Source organism: Anneissia japonica, unplaced genomic scaffold (assembly GCF_011630105.1).
Source record: "Anneissia japonica isolate Jap-2015-1 unplaced genomic scaffold, ASM1163010v1 scaffold8210_len164512_cov191, whole genome shotgun sequence".
Taxonomy (NCBI): Eukaryota; Metazoa; Echinodermata; class Crinoidea; order Comatulida; family Comatulidae; genus Anneissia; species Anneissia japonica.
The window spans coordinates 114131-141553 of NW_022745940.1; the positions used below are offsets into that span (position 1 = coordinate 114131).

Sequence of the window (27423 nt, forward strand, 5' to 3'; positions counted from 1 at the left end):
ATATCACCTCAATTAAGATTATTTTAAAAATAAAAAATTGAGCATAGGTATTTCATTTGACAAAAGGCCATTTTCCCTTGCCCCTTAATTTCTTATAATTGACCTGTATAGTCTGATTTTTCATTCATTTTTATTTTTTCAAAAAAGGGTTTTAAAATGCCCAGCACAATGAAATGCATATGCTCTGTTTTACATTCTTGGCATGTTTTTTTCATGTTTAAAAGCACATTGAGGTTTCCATAATACCGTATATTCCGGTGTATAAGCCGCAAATTTTATACGCGATTTTCCCCCTGAAGTTTAGGGTGCGGCCTATACACCGATCATTAACCAAGTTCAGATCGCGAGCCACGGCGAAAATCAGGCGCCGTCTGTCTAGGTTAGGCCCACGCTAGCCCAATTAATTAGCCTAGGGTAGGACCGGTTTTTAGGCCTAATATTTGTAATTATACTCACTACAGTGCTGTGCTAGGATTCCTACTACATTTTCTACGACATTAGCAATGATTTGGGTTGTCTAAATAATTACTTTCATAATTACGTTCACTCGTAAACAATTTTGAAACACGCTGTTTCTGTTCGAAAGCGCTTCGCTCAAAACAATAACAAACTACTTTTCGGGAGTTAATTGGGTCCTTGAGGTCACGTGAGCAGCTTCATTTTCGATGTCTCAACAAAACACACGTGGGCTGGTAAAACTTGCTGTTCGACGTCTGGTTCCCGGTTGCTTGTACCGTTATACTATTGATACCGCTATAATTTTAGAATAAAAACTTGTGAAATTAATTTATGCTATAAAAACACGAGTTTTCTTGAAGTTGTAATAATTATTTTACTGGAATTTAACTGTAGAAAGGCATACATCATCCACGATATTTCTCCAGTTCTGAGTTTTGTTTATAAAACGTGGTGCGTGATGGTCCATGCTTCGCACAGTGGGCTGTGAATAGTAATGACTTAGGCCTAGAATTACCAATATTTTTAGCCTAATACCAACTGTTATTAGTCAACATAATAATAGAATGATTGCTTAAAATAGATAAATATACTCAATAAGTGTTTTATTTTTTTTAACTAAACTGATGTTGAAAATTTAACGTAGCACGACAGTCTAGCAAAAAATGGGGATTTCCCTAGGGCCGGCTGCCTAGAGCAAGAATACGTTGTTAACATGGTGGTAGCCAGCAGTTTACACGCATTTCCAGTTGTTTGTTGTTTAATAATCGGCCGAAAAGATGAAATTTCTTTATGTGAACATTTATAAATAATGTCAATGTTTCAAAATAATTAAAAACTTAACATTATGGGAACGGTTTGGATCTTAAAAATAGGTGCGGCTTATACACAGGTGACACAAAAAATTGTGATATTTGCGTCCTAATTTGGGGGGCCCTTATACACAGGTGCGGGTTATACACCGGAATATAGGCCTACGGTATGTGCTCTATATACTGTATAAGTTAGCCATTATTATTCTTATTTCAGATTTTGTTATTGTTATATCTTTCAGCAAATGTAAAACTCCGAAAAAAGTTAGTACAAGCCAACATGATTCAATATTTCAAGTTTGATTTGTTCACCTGCAGAATTCACACTATCTGATCTTTTAGCAAGAATTTTAATTTAGCTTGCTACCATCGGACATGAAAAAGCATCTTTGTGGACAGCTACTTCAATATACAAAGAATGCTGGTTAATGCATGCTAACACACAAGGTTCATGTGATTATTGTTTTATATACAGTTATAAACTCCAGTGATGCTTTAATATAATAGGCCTACATTACGGACAAAAATGCTGATTTATACAGGACTGTAATGCGAAGGACTCTAGCATAAGCTTGAATTTGAGGTACAGTATGTGTAGCAGAAGACTTATACCACTTTTTAATTAAAGAAATTATGGTTTGTATATCTTAAACTCAGTGTTTTTTGTAAGTCTACAGGAGTTGATTAAAGCCATTGTTATTTTACAAAAAGGATCTGGCACCAATTGAAGACCAGTTGGAACTTGGACCAATTGAAAACCATTTGGAACTTGGATCAATAAAGACCAGTTGGAATTGGGACCAGTTGGAACTGAAACCAGTTGAAGACCAGTTGAATTGTCCAAAAACACAACACTCAACTGGTTCCAGTTAAAACTGGAATTTAAAACCAGTTGAAATTGGGACCAGTTGGAACTGGGACCAGTTGGAACTGGGACCAGTTGGATTGTCCAAAGACACAACACCAACTGGTCCCAGTTCCAACTGGTCCAACTGGAATTTAAAACCAGTTGGAGTTGGGACCAGTTGGAACTGGGACCAGTTGAATTGTCCAAAAACACAACACGTAACTGGTTCCAGTTCCAACTGGTCTAACTGGAATTTTTACCTGGAATTTTTTTCATGAATATATATGATGAAAATCAAAATTATACTGCATTTAATTGTTAAAAAGCGGGAAACGTTTGAAAACGAGATCATATATACCGTAAATGTGCGTTGTTGAAGATTGTTAATACAGTTAAACTTGCCTAAAAGTCGAATAATTTCCAAGTCGATCTTATTTTACATGCCAAATTGTTGTGTTTTCCATTAATTAACAATCTGTAAGTCACATTTTATCTAAGTTGAACAATATTTCAATGGCATTTTGGATTTGACTTAGGCAAGTTCAACTGTATCAGCAAATTTTATTAACTTTAATAACGAAAACATATCATTAGTATGGCTGAAATGTTGGGATAAAGAAATAATTCCAACAGCTTTCTTTTGGAGTTTGGTAAATTTGTCTACAGTATAAGGATAGTTGTTGGCTTAGAGAATATTACAGTAACTTATATCTAGCATAGTTGCCAACTTTTCCCAAAAGAAATCTGTGAGAACTCGTGTTGCGTAGGTCTGGCTGGGGGTCTAGGGGAGAGGTCCCAGGGGCCAGGGGTGAGGCCCTGTGGGTCAGGTTGACGAGCATTTGACGCTCGCACAATCAGAGCATTTTTTTTTACTTAGACTACTGATTTGATTGATCTTGGACACTAAATTAAGTCAAGTGTATGACTTAATAATTTAACCAAAAAGTTATACTCATACAGTACTGTTAACTTAGGATGAGTACATGACAGTTGCTTGGTGTAAAATTAAAACATTTTTTACGGACTCACTTTAATCATGAATCACGATGTACAGACAGGACTTTCATGTGGAAAACAGATAAACAAACAAACAAACCATGCGCGGTGCATTACTGGGTAATAAAAGTACACTGCCAGTAGCAGGCGTAAAGGGCGTCGTTTGTTTACGATTCAATCCGTATAAGTTGGCAACTATGCTCTACGATATATTTTCTGTGGGGGCTAAGTTGTCTGACAGGGGGACTTGAGCTCGTAGGCTCGAGCTGGGGGAAGGGGTTGAGTGGGGTTCCCGCTCCCAAATGAGATTTTTTTAAAAGAATATCAATCTCTAGATGGCTGAAAATGGCACTCTCAGACTGTGACAGACATTGGCTTTGTGTGGGCCTATTGTTATGTTCTGACTGCCCGGCGAGCTCTGTCCGACAGGGGGCTTGACCTGTCCGGTGGTTTAAAAAGTCTATAAATAATACCTATGTTTTTAGATATTTTTTTCAGAAATATTTTGTATGTGATGTTTCCAATTTAACTGAGAGTCAATAGAAATACCCAGAAAATTAACTTTGTCAACTAAGGGCATAGCCACATTTATTTAATTTAACTATCTTATTAGAAGGTTGGAAAGGTTTATTACGACCATTAAAAACAATAGCATTACACTTAAACAGTAAAATAATCAATAACAGCCTTAAATTCCAGATTGACAACTTCAAAGAGAGAATCAACTTTATTACTAGAATATACTTTATTACTAGAATATAAAATTGTGGTATCATCAGCATATAAATTGATCATTAATATAGAGTATAAAAAGCAAAGGAAGAAGTGTTCCTTGTGGTGCCTTATTTTTGAATGACATAATAACCTTAACCAAGTTTCATAAACGGGGCTTAAAAACAGTTAATTACAGGAGCTGGATAATCATAAAAACGAGAATTTGGATTAGTATTATGAATTTTGCTAGCCAGTGTGGGACCATATTCAACAAAAAAAAAAAAATCATTAAAACAATTTGTAATCACATTTGGATCATTTGACATTGTACCTTTTTAAATTAATACTATCAGGAGATTTTAGATTATTACTCTTACTGAGTAGTGAATTAATAATATTCCATCTCCTTTTTATATCATTTGTACTTTGTTGAAATTTATTATTGAAATAAACAGACTTTGAATAACCTTAGTTGGGGTATTTCTATTTCTTTTATATATTATCTCATTATTAGCTGTTGGATTATTTAAGAATCTCCCGTCGGGGATAAAAACCACAATTCGTCGGGGAGAAAACAAAATTCAAAAAAATTATATGTATTTTGTACATATAATCGAAACTAAAATTCGATTGAATAAGCCTTTTAAACCCCTAAATTGTCATTTTTTTGGGGGGGGGGGGGGGGGGGGAAACTGATTAGAAACAGGAAGAAAAGGATTGGTTATATACTTAGGGGAAACAGTTTGCTGAAAGCCATAATTGAAGGAAAATTGAAAGAGAAGAGAAGGGTTAGCAGAATAAGGGTTTATTAGACGGTTTGGAATCGGGTTGCGATGTTGCAATAGAAAAAAAGAAAAAGGCACAAGGTTGCAATGTATTGCGAAAGGCACAAGGTTGCAATGTATGGTGGAATGGAAAAGGACATGCTGAAATAAGTAGAATACCGATGATGACGAAGGCTTATATTTTAGCACCTTTGTGAAATTTTGTTACCGAGACTGTTGATAAGATAAAAATTATACAAACTACATACCTGCCAGTTGACTGTTAATGTAGATGAATTTATATGTTGGATTGTAATAGTTGGTGAGTTCAATGGTTCTGTGAGATAAACAACACTTATTTACTATAGATCTGTACCTTCAATTCCTAAACAGTTGTTCATCTTTATTCCTAAATAATGCTCTGAAATTTTACTATATAAAATTATTCATGAAGCATTCGAAACTAGTAATTTTATAATTGACATACTACATTGAATGTTTATAATTATTTTCACCTTTAAATTATATGTTCAAATACTGATACATTTCCGCAAAAATTTATAATTATATTAGCCCTTAAATAACTAGATTTGATGTTCAAAATATTGATACATTTCCACTTTCTGTTTTAAGAATAAAAGTTAATGAGCAATAAGCAATAAGCCCAGAGCAAGAAGATTTCTATTTAGGCATGAGAATGTGCGAAGCCAATCGACACCTTTTTTTGGGGCTACCTTTTGCTGCCGGTAACGTAACAGCTATTTCTCAGTGGCTAAAGGCCTCACACCGAATCGGGGTTTTCCCGATAGGAAAGCTTACCAAATCGATCAGAAAATCAAATCAGTCTGTAAAATAGGGACATCAGAAATGCGGTCTGAATTTCGGTTTGGATTCTATTCTTTAATAGGCGCTTTAAATGTGTATTATTATTATTATTAAGGGAGCAGGCTATTGCCACATGCGTCCATTGCCCGAGCGGGCTTTTTAAGACACAGAACATTAAAAAATACGTTCTATAAAATGTAAAAACGCCGAAGCAAGAAGTTTGCCCAACCCACTGAGCTCTCTATCCGGACACAGCCCCAGGGTAGTAGGGCCCAAAGGAGATTTAAGCAGGGGCCACAGGTCTCTTTGTTACTCCACTGTGGTTATGGTTTGTCCCGAGACGGACCATTTACTGGGAATAATAAGGCAAAGCAAAGTCCATTTTCAAGATCCATGTAAAAAAAAAAAGTTTATGCTTGAAGTGCTTTACGCTCAATTAATTGTTAGTAAGGGTAAATGAAGAATGGTGGATGCACCCACTGCATGCAAATAAATTACATTTAGGTTGTGGTCGTAAAAACGCCAAAGCAAGTAGTTTGCCCAACCCACTGAGCTTTCTATCCGGACCCAGCCCCCAGGGTAGTAGGGCCCAAAGGAGCTTTAGCAAGGTGCCACAGGCCTCTTCGTTACTCCATTGTGGTTATGGTTTGTCCCGAGACAGACTATTCACCGGGAATAAGGCAAAGCGAAGCCCTGTTTCAAGATCCATGTAAAAAAAAGTTTTTCCTGGAAGTGCTTACACTTAACTTGTTAGTAAGGGGTAGATGGAGAATGGAGGACGAACCCACTGCATGCAAATAAAATACATTTAGGTCGTGGTCGTAAAAACGCCAAAGCAAGAAGTTTGTCAATCCACTAAAATACATTTAGGTCATGGATATTGTTCCTACTGTACAACCTGAAAAAAATGAGGCGTTGATTGGTGGAGCTGGCTCGACCCTAACCTTGACATTTGGTTAATGCGCTACTAGGGTATGTCAAAATAATATCCATAGTGATGGTCTGAAGCATAACTCACCTAAGCAGATAGTTGCTTGTGACACAGCCTGACTATCGGGTCCGCAGACTTCTGAACCACCGATATTCTTGCACACACAAACCTTTACCTCAATGGTGCTATTTGGCGGTAACCCAGTTATTATATGTGTACTATCTTTTGTAATGATTGAATGAAATTCTGAGTCTATGTGACTTCGAAAGAGGACTCTGTATGATGCAGCCGGCCCTGTTCCATAATCTTCTCCAAATTTCCAACCGTATTCTATTGTCATATTTATGGCTGCGACGTCAACGATATTAGGTGGCGTGTACCTATATGGTAAAGCTAGAGGATTGATAAAACATATACAATTTTGAAATTCTGGAAATATTTTTTTTTCTCGCAACTAAAAAGTAACACAACTCGCAACAGCTTATTGAGCACTGCATACCGTTAATTAGCAATAGTAACGGAGTGTTATATAATCGTTTTTGTTCAGATGCAAATTTTGAAAAAAATAATTCAATCACATGAAAAAGACCTACCTATCTGGCAATCGTTACCACCCCATCCAGCATCACAGTCACCATTACAGTTACCAGTATTCTTATCACATAATGATGATGTTGCACAATGACAGGTATACTGACAGAATTCACCAAACGTTCCATCAGGACATGATTTGTGATCTGAAATGTTGATATCCAAATTTCATAACGTATGTAATCACGATAGACGTATGTAATCACGATAGATTTTCCTACCTTTATATTCATCAATTTATTAATAAGGGATTAGAATTATCAATAATCACAATAAACAATCATAAAAATAAACAATAAAAAAACTTAGTAGGCATTGTTAGTTTTTTTAATCAGTAACACCAAGCTTAAAGGCAATTCAATGAAATTTTTCTTTTAAAATTTATGGTAATGCGGGGAATTTGATGAAATTGATGATTGTTGGACACTTTACCTAGTCCTATTCTAATTTCATCTTACAGGCGAAGTGTTCTATGCTTTGAAGCTAGGAAAACAAGTTTATATGTTGTACAACTGGTTTTTTAGACACAAAAAACATATTTTACGAAACATACTATACGTTAATAAGATACAGATTTTATATTATTTAAAACGGGAGAAAATGTGGCTTAAACACTCATTTCATTTCATTTATTCATCTAAAAAAAAATACAATTCACATAAAATATCATACACAAAAAAGACGGAGAGACAGGAAATCCAAAAAGAGAACTAAATCAACTGTCAAGTGGATTTCCTAACAAAAAAACAGACAGACACAAAATATATAAATGTATATGAATATAAATATCAAAATCAGCCCTTAAAATAATCTTTCAATGCTTTATAAAAATATTCAAAATTTAAAATAAGTTTATCACACACATTAGTCGGCACTCCTTTTCCATCTATATCAATAAATGTTTTTTTTCCCTCCGCTCCCTGGAACCATGGCATTGCCAGAGACAAACATGTTCAAATATGGACAAAATGGATCAAAATATGCTTGAATTAGTAAATGTAAATATGTAAAGTCTGCTTATTTAAAACTATTCGACGACTATGCATCACTTTACTACTCACCACGCCACCAAACTCATATTTTGCGACAGGCGAAATTTTTTTTAGGATACTTCAAAACAGGTGACGCCAGTCAGAGAGAGCTCAACAAAAAGCCTATTAACTTGTTTGTTTAATGTTGATGCACCTTAGCTGGCATGTCCCTGCCTGGACCATACTCTACAGCTAACACCCTTCCATTAAAACTTTTTCTATGCAACTAACTCTATCTTATGGTTTCTCTACCAGGCCTACTCCTGTCAACACAAATTAACATATTTCCCCCCCCCCCCCCCCACCTCTTCCCCACCACTTGTCCCTGAACATATCAGAAGTTGCCACTTGCCTAAAAGTTAATCATATTCATGCAACTTTACACTACCAGGGATTCATGCTAAATCAAGCATCAGTGTATGCATAGTCATTACTGGTGGTCTAAGGTACAAATTGAATATAACATATTACAAGATCCACTCTGTAGCCTCCATCAGACAAAAATATTCTATGTAAGTTTTACAAAGTATCAGACTGTAAAGATTAATTATGGGCCTAAATAAACATTTATAAATCTTTAAAATTGTCAGAGCTTTTGGGGACTTTGCCCACTAGACCCCTCAGGAGATTCTGAGCGGCTATCGCCTCCCCCCACCCACTTGCGCTCCCATATATTCCTACACCAACTCCGCCAGTGACATCAATTATTCCCTCACTTGGCGCCACATATTTAGTGTATTAGGGTATTTTAATGATTTTAACAATCAAAAAGGACCCCACTGGAAATAAGTCTTCTTTAGACTTTCTATCCATCAATTCAGCAAGGAAAAAAAAAATCAATTTATAATTTCAGTAAAATTGTAGTAAATGATTGAAAATAGAATTTGAAATGGCCCAACAAAACCTTCAAAGAACATTGTATCAACAGGGGGCTTCGGCCACTGCACTCAAAAGTTACTTGCAACAGCCGATTATATCAACTGTAAAAATAAGTTGGCCCTTAAAAGAACCAGATACCTACAAAGAGACCAAGAAAGTGATGGATGGACTGCATTAGGCAGGATCGCAAAGTGGTGGACTCGGAGGAAGTATTGTATATAAATATTATCAATAAAATCCAACTCGCTGCGTTGGTAAACTGAGAAATAGCCGAGAACATGAGATAAAACCCATACCACTGATTAACACTGATTAATAGACACAATCTGGTCTAGACTTTTGCAATATTAAATTTAAAATTTAGATAATTACCAAGACATGCATCTCCAGTGAATCCATTGTTACATGTAGAAGTACTCAAACAGCCCTTTGTGTTGTCGCAACCATTTACACATTCACATTTCTGACTACAGTCTGCACCATAATCATTTCCCGTACAAGCTTTATTGATAAACAGAAAATCAATTAATTATTGATTATTCAACAGGATTGCAGTCAAACTTGCTTTATATTGACAAAGTGAAATTAGGTCGGCCTGTGTCCTACTATAGAAAAGTCGATAAGATTTGCGATGGGCTGTGATAGCACAACAACAACAGTAGTAATAATAATAATAATAATAGTAATAATAATAATAATAATAATAATAATAATATATTTAACACTTGTATAGTGATTCATGCCAATAAGGCCTCTAAGCGCTCCTGTAAACTAACTTATTTTAATCCTGGTAAGAAATGCAATGAAAAATTGCCAAATTATATTTTTATTCTCATTCTAAAAATCTATTTTATACTCTCAATACTCTAAATACTTTTGATTTTAACAAGCTTCAAACAGTCATGTTAATATTTTGTTTAAACAACAATGAGCTTCCCTCTCATTTTTATACATTTTTTACTAACTTCTGGCAATACCATTCATATGATGCAAGGTCTTCAACTGCCAAAAATGTTATTTATGAAAGAAATACCCTTTTATTGAGAAGAACATCTTTTATATACAATGAGCTATATTTATGGAACAATTTACCATGTAACCTTCACTTAACACATTCTTTGAAATCGTTTAAAAGAAAATATAAACAATTGTTGATTCATTTGTATGCTTTACCCTCTATGAATATTGATATATGTTGCATCAACCTATTCACTGTTGTTATAGGGCCATATACGACATGGTTATTGAAATATCTTGTGTAAGCAATGGATTTTGGAGCTGGTTAGCAGCTTAACGACAAACAATACACAACAACAGGAGACGGGAGATGGATGAAATATTTATAGCGAGTACAATTAATATCTTACATAATATTATTATTCCATTAAGGGCCGAAATGGCTTACACAAGGTATTTCAATAATCATAGATATCAATATTGCTGGTAAGAATTTGTTTGTTCTCTCTGAAACTGGATTTTGCTATTCCAATTCTTCTCCTTACATTTTTCTCACATCGATCATCATCTGTTATAAGACTTCCAAGATAGCAGAATACACATTCCCCTCCCACCATAACTCCATCAAAATTTCCATCCTCTACTTCCCTCCTCATGTATTCTACAAAATGAAATCCTTAATTTCGACATTGGTACAATGTAAACATGTATTCGTATGGCTATGCAGAATTTTATTATACTATTGTTCAGTCAATTTCATTAGAGTAGCGCAGTATTCTTTAATCGTTTCATCATGCTTCTGTTCGCGTTTGTAGAAATGAAAACGCCCTGCCATCTTGATCGGCTTCGGGCTGAAGTGTTCATTTAAAATCTTAACTAAATCAGTATATCCTTTATCACCGAGCTTCTCCGGGCTGACAAGATCTCTAAGGAAATTGTAAGTTCGTCTCCCTAGTGAGCTGATGAGCACTGAAACTTGTTTTTCCACGGCTATACTATTAGCCTTGAAATACTGCTCGAGCCGCTCCTGATATGAGCTCCGTACTTCCCTCTTGTCATAGCGTTGAATATTACCAATGATGGTTTTCATTTTTGCAGCTGTAAATACGCAACTCGTGTAAAAAATCACAGTGAATCACAACACATTGATAGGTCGCCTGCGGCATGGTCTCTCGATCCAGTCACTATGGCTCAATGCCAACATATTGCGCAAAAACGCAATACTAGTCTTATATATGAAAAATCTTAATGGGGCAATTTCTGGGGTGTAGGCTTAGGTGAGGGTACAGAATAGGGTATGCTATGATGGATTCCAGAAACCAATACATTGATCATAGAATAAAATGCATTTGTATATTAAATCTCTAAAGGTACAGTTGGTTTTATTTTTAATTATTTGTTACAACGCACCATTATCACAAGTAACACCACTGAAACCAGCTTGACATGCACATCCACTGGGATCAGGAGGACAGAACATTACCCCTTTACAGTTTCCTCTCGAAGAGCAAACTATACTGCACGTACGCCCCCAGTTATTATTTCCACAACCTATAATTGATGATTTAGAAAAGGAACATTAAATTTTATCAAAAAAAGAAATACACATAACATTATAACACAGAAAAGCTCAAACAAGGTTGTTCTTCCCTGGGGCCATACATAAAATACAGACATGTAAATGTTAAAATGTTAAATTTAAAAGTAAAACCATTATTCAGAAAATAACTTAAGCACGAAAAAAATCAAAATTGAACATAAAATTACAACTTTGAAATCGATTTCTTATATTTGTTTAGGTTAGTTGCAATTAGTTGACTATCAAAAAAGTGCATTTCACATATTATGAAATACTTTTTTAAAATTCTGTTTCAGGTAAATGAATTTTAACAAGGGAATTTTGGCGAAACTATATTCATGGTTTGAAAAAATATCATGAATATTCACCAGAAGTATATTAAGATATAGAGTTTTATACATAAGAATTGCTACATGATAAGCTTGCTTTTTGGCAATTTTAGACCATATTTAAATGGTCTTAAAAGACTTTTAAGTAGTACTTGTACAATTTAAAATGACACAGGATGCTCGATCCTAACATGCTTTAGTACCGGTAGTAAATTTACTTGCCGAATTTAATACTTCAGCTAGTTGTTAATGAAATAAATAATTTGGTACCAAATTTGGTATTAAAAATAAAAACCCCCATATAAACAAGAAATATCCGCCAAATCACATTTTAATGTTTTTTTATTTACCTTCTGAGCAGTCTTCACCTTGAAATCCTGCTGGACAGACACAAAATCCAGTCACATCATCGCATATTCCTCCATTGTAACAAACAGGACACTTTAAATCACAGTTTGATCCATACATTCTTGTAGGGCAACCTTTCAATTTTAAAGTTTAAAAAAACAGGCGTAAAGCATGCACAATACCTCTCATAGCTGACCTATGTAATTGTTTCATACACAGTATAGAAAATACAGTATAGAACCCTGTTTATTGTATGCGGTAGTAAATGACGGACGATTTTACATATTATAGTTAAGGTTGATGTTTAGCATAAGCCTGTATGTGTTGGCCTATATCCTTCTACTTTCTTTTTACAATGTGTTCCGACCCTTATGGCACCTAAAAAAAAATTAATAATATTATTGTACAGTTTCTCTGTTTATTTAGCATTTCTTAGCCACAGACTAACAAACATACAAACCGTAATTTTTCGAAGGAATTGCTAAAGTTCATTTTAATTTTTGGCCTAATTTGGTATTTAGGATAAGTCACACTCGACGAGCCTTTGCATCGTACTCTCAGCTACTTAGAATTTTTGCATGGCCAGTATCAAATATCAGCCAATCGCGTATTCAGTGAGTGGAAGTGGGAGCATACAGTACCCTATACAATTGTGCCAACCGCGTGGTGGTGTTGGAATAGCCAATTTAACAATGCAATGGAAGCGTTGATAATGCCCGGTATAGAAGGAACTTGTATTATCTAAATTTAAATTTATTAACAACCATGCCGGTATATAAAAGAACATGCATTTATATTTTTACTATAGAACGCAATCTTTGATTATATATATGCTTACAAACTTTTCCTATTAGCAGGCTCTAGCATCAGTGGGGAATCTAAGGGTCTTGAAGGGGAGCTGATCATGCCGGCTAGGTGAAGTGGGAGATCGATGAATAGGTGATGGGCACTAACTTGCAACATTCAGGAATGACATTTCCTTTTTCATTTTAATTCTCTTTTATTCTTTTTACTTGTGATCCACTAGTGATACTGAAAGTGTTATCACACAAACAGAAATTAATAAATAAATAAAATTTAAGGTGATTTTTAACCACATGAGCATGATTTTGGGTGACTAAGGGAGTGGGGGGGGGGGGGTGAGTTTTTTTTGGGTGGGGCTGCGCCCCTCTCCCACACCTTAGATACGCCACTGTCTAGAATACCCTGCAACTATACTCTACCGTCTGCCACTGGTGGCACCAAACAGGTGTATGATATTATGTTACTATTTTGTTCATGCATAAATAAGGCCTTATGGTTTTATTACTTAAAAAATTATTACAACTCTATATAGGCATTTTATTATACCATTCAAATATTATATTTACTATTAAACTGATTCAATATACCAATTATTAACCATATAGTTTTTCGTAACTTAATCGTTCCGTTCATATCGTTATTTTTTAATATACAGATATTATTTTATTATACTGTATGGTGTATACGATTAGTTTGAATGCAAGGGAAAAGAAATGTTGGTATAATAAAAGTGGCATATATTGCATACAAACTTGTCTCTATATTTATTAGTGTGAACGTGTGACACAAATATATCTTTGAACACTAGGTTATTTGCTTTATAGTGTGGGGTCGGGTTGGAGATGGTAGTAGATCTATCTTTTAAAAACTATGTCTACCTCTAACGATCAATCTCATGATTGCGTGTTTTCCGTTTCTTTCTCCTGTGTAGCATTCATAGATTCCAGCATCACTTGGTCTGACATTATTTATGGTCAACGAATCTTTACCATTTCCTTCAGGTATACTATTGTTATTTAATTTCCATAGAAAACCAGAAATATCTCTTATGATACTGGTTACACTTAAGGTCACATTATCTCCAACACTGGCGGATATAGAACGTCTATCGGGAGTGATTTCGGCTGAAAATATAAATAAGGTTACAATAATATTAGACTCAAAGTATACAAAATTATATACACACGACAATATTTATTTTATTATTTCATTTTGTGTCATCTTCGGAAAAATATGTCATTATTTGTGGGCTGGCATGGCAAAATGTGTCTTGTGGTACAAAAAATGAAAAACGAGTTATTGATACATTTAGATAGAATACTATTATGCTTTATTTTGGTCTTTAAAATCATGTTCCTAGGTTGAGCAAAACTGGAGTAACATCATTTTAAAGTTCAGATGTCTAAAAATCGCCTTCAAAGATAAACAACTGATACATTTTGTCTTGGTTTTCTTATCAATTCAGAAAAATGACTTTACAAAATGTGCCTCAAAATATGATACCTTTATAGGTAATTCAACTTAGAACTTTTGCTACTACTATGAAATATACACATTAAACTTATCAGAAATAACTGAAGAAACCCAATTTTTGTCAAAATATTTCTTCAGATATATTTTCTTGAATATATCAAATTGACCTGGCGTACCACTAGACTCATTTGTCACGACAGCTCACATTTGTTCTTATATGCATGTTTAAAACAATCAACAATCTCTCTTGTGATCAGTTCGCAATAGAGAAAATTACGGCAAAAAATGACAATTCTTTTCCTATAGCTCCGTAATTCAATCCTTGTATAAAAACTAATGTATTAACGGAGGTGATCAGTCGTAATTTAGATTAATACCCAGATATTTGTTATTATTTTATTTATGATGGAAAATAAAGAATGATTGATTGATATATATTTTTTTTACATTGGAGGATCTTATCTAAAAAATATTTATGTGAATAATATATACTGTAATGTTTAACGATGGAAGATGCTGTAAACAAACATTTTTGGGCAGTGTGGTGAAGTCATCTTTAGATACAGACCTATTAAGGTTAGATGAATTACAATTCTTAAGACATTTTAATTGATTTCTAAACATATTGAAGACAAATGTTGCAGATGTCTTGTGATGGATGAAGTTTTATCTATTTTTATCGCTTTATGTATCTGTTTCAACATTTGCCAAATTGCCATAAAGGGAAGATTTGCGAATGTTAAAATTGAACAGGCAATATTCGGATGTTCAACAGAAGCAGTTTAGGCCAACAGTCAATACTGTAATTATATTCAACTCACTATTTTCAGACAATATGACGAATGCTATATGTTGGGATTTTGAATCTTTCGAAGCATTGGCATAGAAAGCTCCAACTTTCTCTTTCTTGGAATTCCCAGCAATGTTAATACGAAGTACATCAAATGTTCCAATATCATATGCAAATACTGTAGAATCAGTAGGAAACATTGTACCAGGCCTGACGGCTGTTGCATCGTTGTCATCATCATCATCATCATCACTCCATTCTACTGGATCTCCTTGGAGCCCAGTACCTGTGTCAGTTTCTCTACCAAGTAAGATCTCTTGAGTTTGATCTCCACCCCCAGTATAACCTCCAAATGTTGACATTACAGAGTCGTCAGTTATACTCACAGTTGGGTTGGGTAAGAAGATAGTTAAATCCAGGATTTCATCTTATAAACACAAAGTATACAATATAATAGTTAAAAATACAAAAATATGCATAATGAAGATAATAATATTATAACAATACAAATACAATATAATAATTCAAGTATAAAATGATAACATTAAATAAAGTGTGTCAGGCATAATGAGATTTATTTTCAAATTTCATTCACATCCAACAGCAAGTAACTCGGCAATTACAAGATGGATAATGCTTTATAAACCAAGTCTCTTTATGCGAGGCTTAGAAAGTGCATTTGAATACCTTTGGATAATCCTATGCAATTTACATGTGTTAACAGTTTTGAAAGTGGTTTGGCGCAGCGGGAACGGTTTAGTTTTCCAACCTCGATGTCGGGGTTTCAATCCCTCGAAAAAATAAACCGAAAAAAATTCCGAGACCCATAATACCGCTAGATAATGGAGCTTTTATTGAGATTGCTCGACTTTGCACCTCCGACTCCACAGTGTGCAAATGAGCAAAGAATCAAGCTCCCATAATATCTATTTTTACGCAATGTCTTTGAAGTCCAACAAGGTGTTCTCTGTGGGAAGGCCTTTCAAACCCTACTGGGCAAACCGGATATTCAGAAAAACTTGAAAGTCTAGGCGTTCGAGCTCTACACAAAAAAATCATTCCGAATAATTCTCCACAATTCCCTTGCTACAGCATGGATGGGAATCATATCACCTGTCAAAAAGCACAGAGAGCAGCCTCGTCAGTTTCTATGATGGTGCAATTTGAAGGTTAATGGCAGTTTCAAATTCTATTCTATTTTTAATTGTACTACAGTACAATATTTGGTTACTACATTATAATTATTGCAACCGTAAGAATTACTTAATAATTTGCCAAAAGAAGATAGACACTTCATTTTTCACTATTTCACTATTTAAAGAAATTATACAATGCTTTTTTAAATATAAATTTTCAACCAATTTCTTTTTAAACACTTCATAATTTAAAAATTTTAACATTCATTTTATATATTTTAGGTGTGTTCCACTAAATTATATTTTAACATTTTTACATTTTGAGCAAAAATTTGCATAATTATTTGTCACTGATTTTATTGTACAGTATAATTGGCTTTTTATCATATTGTGTTGTTCAATTGTATGCTTGTTTCTTTTGCTTTTCGTCACATGCAAGTCAATTTTCGAATTTCTATTTTTAATATGAGTTAATAGTTACAATATATATTAAGGAAACACTTTAATTTTTTTCTTTGCATCACAACAAATACAGGAGTCTCAAATTAAGAAAAATTCATTGAACTTTATATTTTGAGACCTGTTTAGCAATAAACCACAATTTTCTCCCCTGAATCCTTAGAGTAATCATCATTATAAGCCACTGCTTATTTTACTACATATAAGCCAATATTGTCAATTTTGACCCTATGGGGATTTCATTTTTGTTGTTTTTCGTGTAGTTTCATATAGGATTCGAATCAATACCATAACATGCACACTACATAATTCTAAGTTGTTACTCCATTCATGCTGCTTCCATCCAATAGCAAGCTCATTTAAGAAAAAGAATATTTGTTTATTAACATTGCATCACAAAATAATATTGGGAACTATTGTTGTTTTAATTACATTTCCGCTGATTTCATATTACGAATGATTTGTATGTGCATTAAGGGACAGTTTTACGTTTTCTTGTTAGTATTTAACACTTTTTTAGTTTTTAAGGTGTCTCCTTAATAGGAGTTCAACTGTATGACTTTTAATTTCTTTAAAAATTTATAAAAAATTAATTTTATTTCCTTCTCGTGTGCCAGAATGTATATTTCCGAAGGGCAAATCTAGCCTGCGGCCGCCTATTAAAATCCAGGGACCTAAGGCATAACAAAATAATATATGAAAGATCAATACAAGACTACTACAGTCAACAACAAGTAAACCGGATCGCTCATGTTATAAGATGTGAAAACTCACACCCATGTTAAAGGTTTGCGTTTCATTCGACGAAAATATGTACAGTGTGTAGAAAGACCACATCAATTCTTGAGAGTATTTTCTAGTGGAGTCTCAAAAAATCAATTCATCAGAAACTGTTTTCTAAATGTTGCGGTTGTCTAGTTATCGCTTATTTTCTTTTTCTTTCTCCAAGTTAGACTTTAGTAGCTGGCACAGCAATACAGCACTGTCAAAGTGCTTGGTAAAGTAAAGAAAAGGGTGGGTGGGGGGTAAGAAAGAAATAAAGAAAACAAAATAAGAAAGAAAAGTAAGGCAAGAGAAGGTAAAAATAAAGAAAAGGAAGAACATGAAAAGAAAAGGAAGATAATAAGGTAAAAGAAGGTAAAGAAAAAAGCATAGAAAATAAAAAGATAAGAAGGAAGAAAAAGAAAAAAAAAACAAGAAAAAGAAAAAAGAAAGAAAAGAAACAAAAAAATGTGAAAATGAAAAGATAAAAGAAAGAAACAAAAAAGAAATAAATAAAAGAAATGAAAGAAAAGAAAAGAAAAATAAAATGAAAGAAAGGAAAAAATGGAAAAGAAGACAAAAAAAGTATATGAAAAGAATAGATAAAAAACGAAAGGAAAAATTAAAAAAAAGGAAAGCAGTGAAAAAAAGAATAAGGAAATATAAGAAAAAAAAAACAAAGAAAGAGAGAGAAAAAAGAGAAAAGGAAGGAAAAGAGAAGAATAGAAAGAAAAGAAAAAAATATGAAATGAAAAGAAAAGAAACAAACGAAAGGCAAGTAGTAAAATATAATGAGTTGAGTTGTTCTTTTGTGATGATCTAATTAATATTTTAAAAAAGTATTGAGAACCCAATAATTAATATTAGATTCAGAGGAAAGGAAAAGAATTTTAAGTGGGACTAGTTTGGGCCCTACCTAAGCTGGTCGAACGTTTCGTTTGGGTCTGTACCCTAGCTGCACTGATGAGGCCTGGAAGGCCGAAACGGATCCGTCTGCAGATATTGGGATTCCTTCCAGTGGATGCTTAGTTTATTTTGTCATTCTGATCGGATTTTCTCTACTGTTCCGATTTAATTTTAATTTTAAATTCTTTTACATTATGTGGCCGTTTGCTGTTTTATGTTTTACAATTTTCCATCTCTTGACCATAGAAGACACTCAGAGATCAATCTCATTATCAAATTCAATACTCACATTTTAGGCCTTAACCATGACATGGGTATTCTGAGCGATTACACATTCACACGCACTTGACTTTTTTCATATCACCGTATTCCCGCATCATTATTTTATGTACACATTGTCATATTCCATATTACTTCTGCATCACTTTTGTATCTAGGCTTACCTAGTTTACTTTGTTTTTGTTTATTTTGTTAATGGCTTATTATTATTATTATTATTATTATTATTATTATTATTATTATTATTATTATTATTATTATTATTTTATATTACATTATATCACCTTTTCTATGATTGTTTGACTAAATGTCGAAAAATTCCCCTCATCCCTTACATGTTTAACAATTTCAATTCTGACTTCATAAGCTGTGTTGGCTTTTAGATTTGTGATATGATATTGAAGTGGATTAATGTCTCCTACCACTGTTCCCGCTGATATAAACATTGTCCCAGAATCAACGTATTCTCTATACTGCACAATGTATCTATCAACAGGTCCGCTACCATAGTCACTATAACTGTTCCAAGCATTCCAGCTTATTGTTATTAACTCATCTGTCACACGTAATAATCTCGGCGGAGTTGATAAATTTGGCAATGCTATACAAAAACGTGCACATTAAAAAAAAAATGAATTGTACTATTATATATTTGATTTAAAGAATAAAACAAAATATGAAAATTTTGGTAAATAAAAAGGAGTATTAAAAACACCAACATTCACCGTGCATTGCAACAGTCTAATCTATAAATTGTTATGATATATATATCACAGATAATGTCACCAAAATTTTGAACAAGTAAAAACAGCAAGTAAAAACACTAATTGTTACAGTGGTTCTGTTTACGGAACCAAGTGTTTTTTTATGCATAGCAATGCTAATTTGAATAGTTTTAGTTTTTGCATAATTTAAGAGTATGCAATTTAGATAGTCTGACAGAAAAGGTATTGGGGAATGGTCTTAAAGTAATTGACCATGTAGAAATAGATTCATGTTAAACAAATCATGGAACTTACTGTTCCATCGATTAGACTGTAAACGACAGAACAGGGTAGTGTAATGCAGACACTGGTAAGTTGATTGTTTTAGGAGAGTATAATACACACTCCAAGTATTGAAATACACGCTATTGTGTTGGGATTCAATATTTCGACATTAATTATGTCATCATCATTAATTATGCCATCATTCCTGATGATGACATAATTAATGTCGAAATATTGAATCCCAACACGATGGCGTGTATTTCAATACTTGGAGTATGTATTATACTTTCTTATCTGAGATTAATCTACTTTCTTATCCGAGATTAATCAGTGGACCTTTCGGTTTTTTATTGGTTTATTTCTGATAGCACAATGTGAATGAGATAGGTTTAATGTGTATGATATAGGCAAAACTTGATTGTTAAATGTTACAATAATTATATGATGATAATCAGTGATATTATTGGGGTTTTGTATTTATTATATTTTAGCTTGTAGAGGTATCGAGAGTAGTTGTAATCGTTTGAAACCAATGAAGCTTGTAGCTGTGAAAGGAAACAGTATTTGGAGCTCGGGTGGAACGAAATCAAAATAGCTTGTAGCTGTAAATAAAAGTAAACAGTTTGGAGCTCGGGTGGAACAAAATCACAATAGCAACAATACAGAGAGTTGAAACGATACCGAATTTGTAACGGTACCGAATTTGTAATAGTACCGAATTTGTAATCATCCCGGAATTGTATTGAGATACCGAGGGTGGTACAGAGAGAGAATTGAGATATTTATCGGAAACAGAACAGAACAAGGTAAGTAAAGCAGACTGTGGAAACGGAGGGGTGTTATTGGGGATTTTTTTAATGGTTCACTAATTGAGGATAATTTATTTAATGGTTAATTAATTTGGGATAGCTTATTAATGGTTAAATAATTGGCGATAGCATTTTGGCTGGTGCGATGCCTGTAATCTCAATTTATTTATTTATTATCGTTGTTAAGGCCAGGTAAACCTTGTAAAACCGTTTGATTTGCTTAATAAAAAGCAAAAAACCTGGGACACATTGTTGTTTGCTTTCTTCTATAGAGTCTGATTTATCCTGTTCACAACATTGTGACAATTACTGACAAAATTAAATTATTTCATTATGATAGGCCTATATAATCGTAGGAGTGATGTTTTTGTCCTACCGAATACTCATTACATCCCAAAATACTCAGTACATCCCCAAATACTACAGGGAAAAAATGCGAGTGATTCAGGTGGAAGTACTTCGCTAGTATTTGGGGACGTACTGAGTATTCGGTACGGTAACATGTCAGGTACGGCAAAACATCACTCCTATGATATTTTGTTAACGCAAACTCACATCGTAATATCATATGATATATAATTGTGTATTACATCAAAGACTTAATAAACAGACTTACCTATCTGGCAATCGTAACCACCCCATCCATCGGCACATTCATCAGCACAGTTACCCGTATCTTTATCACATATTGATGACGTTGCACAATGGCAGGTATACTGACAAAACTCACCAAACGTTCCATCAGGACATGATTTGTGATCTGATGCATTATAATTAGAAAATATTACCAATATTCAAAAAGTAATATTTATTATCACAAAAATGTAAGGGATTTGCTAGCTAAAAAAAATTATTCACTTCCCATTCTGATTTCTTTTTTTATAATAATAATAATGGATAAGACGCTTAATGTATATTTAGGCTATATATATGCCTACCATTGTTTTCCTGAATTATTCAGGCTTGCGCTTCATAACCGCAATATAAATACCCAATACCAGTACCAGAGTGTATATATACTGTCTCTTATTACAATTTTTATCATGCATATGCATGTATGATTGGACTTTTCCATTTCCCTATTTTTACACGTGCTCTTTATATGCCTACTGTATATATATTTATATATATATATATATATATGGATTGTATTATTATTGAATATGTCATTTATTTTGCCAGTTACCTATTTATCCTGTTTAGACCCTAGACTGTACCACCAGATTATTACATTATTTATCTTGTATTTAACATCCTAAGATTGGGCTACTTGATACCTAGTTTCGCTTATTTCACTCTATTTTTTAACTTTGTATTAATTTTTTATTTTTCACTTATAGTTCTGAGATTGGACTAACTATACAGTTCAATTTTTTTCTGTGTATTTCATTCATTTTGTATGGGCCACTATGTTTAGCTCTCTACTTTAATTATTTACTCTCATAGACATTAACAGTGCCATGTATAAACTATTTGTTATTTTAGATATACACCCTTTATTATTATGTTAATGTGACGAGATGATCTGTCTAAGCTATTTGCTTATGTCTTCACTTACACGCTGAAGGAGGTTGGAGCAACAACCAAAATATACGTGAAACTTATAAATAAATATTTTTGTGTTCCTTAAGTCTACCTTCGATGTCTGTATTTTCATTTACCATTGTCTCCATATTTTTCTATCTTACTTTGAACACACGTGCTTATCTATGTTATAATATATATATAGTAATAGAAGGGTTATGTCGAGCATGTTGAATAGGGTGCAAAAACTGACATTGGCAGATCTTTCCTGAACTTGGTTAAAAAACGCTTTCCTGTAGGCAGCACACTTATTCAAGTTATTCAATAAAAATGATGTCGATGTTAGCTACAGCTGTTCTAGAAATATGGCGAACACCATCCACTCCCACAAACGAACCATCTAATGCATGCAACTGCCGAAAGAAAGATGAATGCCCCTATCCAGAAACTGAATCGCATCTTCAATTATCTACAAGGCCACTGTAACCACAAATGATGACGTCAAAGAGTACATCGGACTTAAAACACAACACGTTTAAAACTAGATTTACAAATCATAAGCACACATTTAGATCTCCGAAGCATAACATCACCGAGTTATTATTTTTTTAACTTTGGAAATTCCTCCAATGGACTTTGAGATCTTATTTGTTTGCAATGTATTTTATATGGCTTTTTCAACCAAGGTTTTATAGTAACACAGCAAGGAAAGTATATTCAACCTTTCTCTCTAATCGAACGTTGTTAAGTTGAAGTAGTAATACATCTAATCGAACATTGTTAAGTTGAAGTGGTAATACGTCCACTAAGCATCTATTCTGATTGGGTCTGGCGGTTTAGTTTCCCAGCCTTGAAGTTGTGGTTTCAATCGCTGTGCATTTTGCTTGTGTCCTTGAGCAAGACACTTTATCTGCATTGCTTCTCTCCACACAGGAGTATAAATGGGAACCTGGTGGGGTTGCCTGCTCCTGCACTGATTACCAGCAGCAACACTTAGCATGTGGACCCAATGACCAGTTAAAAGAAGTGCGCTTTATAACCGCAAGGAAGAGGTGCATTATAAATGCCAGTACCAGTACCAGAACCAGTACCGGTAAGTGGTCAGAAATGTCAGAAAGAACACCAGAGGAAAACTTGGTTTCAACATGGTTAGAGAATATATTGTCTATAATGTTCATAGTGTTATTCTTGTCGGTTTTGAGATAAAACGGTAAAAGGAATCGGACATCATACAGTCAAATAAAATCAATTGTGGGTTTATGATGTTCATAATCCAGCAGATTAATGTTGAAATCACTGATTATGTGACAATTTTTCCTCTCCGAATTAATTTTAATCAGAGAATCCTCTATGGATAAATTAAAGTGTCTGATTGAGAGGTCAGATGCTCTAACGATTCCGAAAATTGTGTTTTATTTATTTTTTAGTTCTACAAAAAGGGTCTCGCATGTGTTACTCGAGACGTTTGAATCGAGGCGCTGCTCTGCAACAATATTTTCATTTATAAAAATACCAACACCGCCGCCAGTTTTTCCCAACCTGTTTTTATGAAAGAATTTATAACCGATAAAAGGTAGAGTGGATGTCCGATTTAGCCACATTTCAAAAATACCAAGCTGTGAAGTTATGATTCGATGAGTTAATGCACCAAGTAATCTTGTGTTTATCAATACTTCTAATGTTCAAATGAAGTAGGGATAGTTCAACGTTGGTATTGGTACTAAATTCAATTGAATCATAGTACCGTACTCGCGCGAATAAGCGCCCCGTTTGAATAACCGCCCCTTTCGAATAACCGCCCCTCCTAACTTGAAAATTTCCTTAAGCGCCCCCTCATAAGATTTTCTTTTTAGCAAATCAATAATCCAATCAATCCTGGGACTGTGGTTGTTGGCATGCTTTGAGCTGTAGAGTGGAAACACATTCTTCTTAGGTCAATATCAAAATGAGGATATTTCTCTTTGACAGATGAGAGCTCCGATTCCTGGACAGACAGTATATTTCCAACTTTACTCTTTTTACATATTTGTCTATGTCTAGTCCTACTCCTCTTTCTTTTTTCCGACCTTTAGCACATTCTCATCTGAGTTTTCAAGAAAAAATACAATGATCCTGCCATCTTGCTAATCTCAATCGGCCGATGGCAACAAGCTAACCACTACCCACCACCACTAATTGCATCTGCTATTTTGCTGTTATGTAATAAATATTCACGCATTCTTGTCATAAGCTATGTTCTCTGGACGATTGTCTTTTCTAACCACCATCCTTATATAATCTTTTTTTCATTGAAAATGCCTCTTAAATTTAATAATTTCCCATAAGAACTCCTCGATTTTCACCTATTTCCATAATCGCCCCCTCAATTTCCACTCTGTATATTCATAAGCGCCCCGTTCAAATAAGCGCCCCGTTTGAATAAGCATCCCTCAGAAAATGCAAAAAAATATTTCAAGCGCCCGAGCGCTTATTCGCACGAGTACGGTAATTACATTCATCCAATGTGTTGAACTTTTTTTTTTATTATGCTGTTACGTATAATTACTATTATCATCAAATCTACTCGTTTATTCAGTATCAGCCAGTGGATTAAAGCATAGGCTTGGGTTTCTGTAGTATACTACTAGGCTTAAGCAGTTTGATTTTGAATAATATTAAATGATGTAGGCCAATTAGTAATGAAGCTTACAACAGGATTAACACGTCGGCATGATTGCTTTGAAATCAGCTTAAACCGATTGTGTCACTGACAGATAGGCCTATACCTTCATTCTCATGTGAACAGTAGAGCAGTCACTCACACTACAAAGGCCTTTCGTAGGCCAGGCCTTAGTTATATACCAGTCAGAGGTATGTAAACACTGTTTATTTTTCACAAATGTTTTTTAGTAATGACGATATATAGTCTAAAACGAAGGTAGGTCGACGACTAGGCCTAGTTTAGGTCTAGACATAGGGCCTAGGTAGATCATGGATAAGCTTATAGCCTTATGATGTTTGGAATTCATTGAGATCGTAGGCCAACTTGGAAGAAACTTCGACTTTTATTTGGACATTACAACAATTATGAAGTCATATTAGCAATTCACTTAAATTTGTCAAATACCCATAACTTCCCCCACCGGGGGACTTTTGGCGGCCCCTGCCCCCCACCCTCCATCTTAAACGCTCACTTTAATCGCATGCTTTATGCCGGGCACTCACTGTGTCGTACGACGGTCGTACAACCAACCATTGCACGACGAATCCAACTCCGCTGCCTGTATTTATTTATTTATTTATTTAATCTTTCTTTATAATGTAGGCACTTTTAGTACTATAGTACTGATTTTCAAAGTGGTACAGTGACGAGAAACATACAGTAGAAATAAAACAAAGAATAAAATAAAACAAAACTTGAAAATACTATTTTAAATGATTTTGGAATGAAAAAGTTGACATCTCTTTGTGTGGTAGTTCATTCAAGTTTTTTGAGTATCGATAGAATGGGTAGTATTGTTAAAGGTAAATTTTGAAGACAAGTATTGAGGGCCATATCCTTTTAAGCATTTTAAAGTCATAAGCAGTAATTTTTCATTCCAAATCACGTTAAGTCTACTCCATCCAAGGGCACTTAAAATATAATCAACAGGAGTCTTAATATCAACAGAAAGTAAAATTCTACCTAATCTATTCATAAGAACTATTCTATTCATAATCTATTCATAAGAACTCTATGCGCTACAACATGCAACACCGTCTGCTGATTTTCGGTGGCAGCAAAGAAATTAAATAGCAGAAGAATGAGCTGTTTCGCGTATTTGCATTAAAATTGATGGAACATCCGCCCTCCCACGAGCAGGGTAAAATTTGACCATTGGACTATATGGAGACTCTATAGGAAACAAACAAGCCTGGGCAGCGCTTTTATATGGAGACTATAGGAAACAAACAAGCCTGGGCAGCGCTTTTATATGGAGACTCTATATGAAACAAACAAGCCTGGGCAGCGCTTTTATATGGAGACTCTATAGGAAACAAACAGGTCTGGGCAGCGCTTTTATATGGAGACTCTATAGGAAACAAACAAGCCTGAGCAGCGCTTTTATATGGAGATAATAGGAAACAAACAAGCCTGGGCAGCGCTTTTATATGGAGACTCTATAGGAAACAAACAAGCCTTGGCAGCGCTTTTATATGGAGACTCTATAGGAAACAAACAAGCCTGGGCAGCGCTTTTATATGGAGACTCTATAGGAAACAAACAAGCCTGGGCAGCACTTTTATATGGAGAATCTATAGGAAACAAACAAGCCTGGGCAGCGCTTTTATATGGAGACTCTATAGGAAACAAACAAGCCTGGGCAGCGCTTTTATATGGAGACTCTATAGGAAACAAACAAGCCTGGGCAGCGCTTTTATATCTATAGGAAACAAACAAGCCTGGGCAGCGCTTTTATATGGAGACTATAGGAAACAAACAAGCCTGGGCAGCGCTTTTATTACTGATATATAGTGCCGCCGTGCAGACGGGGTAAAATTGCTCTCCGTGTACCCACTATGCATTTCGAACGGATGTTCCGCTATATTGGGAAGCTGCAGTGGCATATCTAGGGGAGGGCTCGGGGGACTGCATGGCCCCAAAAAATTACTCGCGCCCCCTCCCCCACAAAATCACGGTCAAGTAGTTAGAAATCACCTTAAATCACCATATTTTGCGAATTAGCGCCCTCAACTGATCATTGAGCCCACCCCACTTCACCTTCGCGTCTCCCATCAACCCCCCCCCCCCACCTCACCTCTAGATACGCCACTGGGAAGCTGCTCTATCTTCTGCTATTTATTACCTTTGGTGGCAGTCTGAACGGACCGTCATTAAAAACAATCAGTAACGCGCGCGACAACGTTCTGCATAGAATCACGTCGGCCGGTACCCGTCGGGCGTAGTGAGTGCCCGGCTTTAGGGAACAGATGCCTCATAATATTTCCTCCACTACCACTGATATAGGTTAAAAGGCAAACTACTAATAAGCAACAATGCTGTAGAAGCAATGGCTTTAGGGAACAGATGCCTAATAATATTTCCTCCACTACACCACTGATAAAAGGCAAACTACTATATAAGCAACAATGCTGTAGAAGCAATGGCTTTAGGGAACAGATGCCTAATAATATTTCCTCCGCTACCACTGATATAGGTTAAAAGGCAAATTACTAATAAGCAACAATGCTGTAGAAGCAATGGCTTTAGGGAACAGATGCTTAATAATATTTCCTCCGCTACACCACTGATATGTTAAAAGGCAAATTACTAATAAGCAACAATGCTGTAGAAGCAATGGCTTTAGGGAACAGATGCCTAATAATATTTCCTCCGCTACACCACTGATATAGGTTAAAAGGCAAACTACTAATAAGTAACAATGCTGTAGAAGCAATGGCTTTAGGGAACAG

General features: G+C 34.7%; 1 protein-coding gene across 1 annotated transcript in view; it reads right to left on the reverse strand.

The window, feature by feature from the left end:
* Nucleotides 1-720: 720 nt before the first annotated feature.
* LOC117120084 (angiopoietin-1 receptor-like) overlaps nt 721-27423 on the reverse strand; it is a 41665-nt gene continuing 14962 nt past the window's right edge. Inside the window, exons 2-10 of the mRNA XM_033265084.1 lie at nt 15158-15553; nt 13742-13987; nt 12062-12193; nt 11214-11354; nt 9219-9347; nt 6939-7082; nt 6433-6738; nt 4859-4926; nt 721-753 (exon numbers count right to left, since the gene is read on the reverse strand). Of these exons, the coding sequence (XP_033120975.1) occupies nt 742-753; nt 4859-4926; nt 6433-6738; nt 6939-7082; nt 9219-9347; nt 11214-11354; nt 12062-12193; nt 13742-13987; nt 15158-15553 (1574 nt within the window). The 3' untranslated portion in view covers nt 721-741. The remainder of the gene's footprint in view (nt 754-4858; nt 4927-6432; nt 6739-6938; nt 7083-9218; nt 9348-11213; nt 11355-12061; nt 12194-13741; nt 13988-15157; nt 15554-27423) is intronic.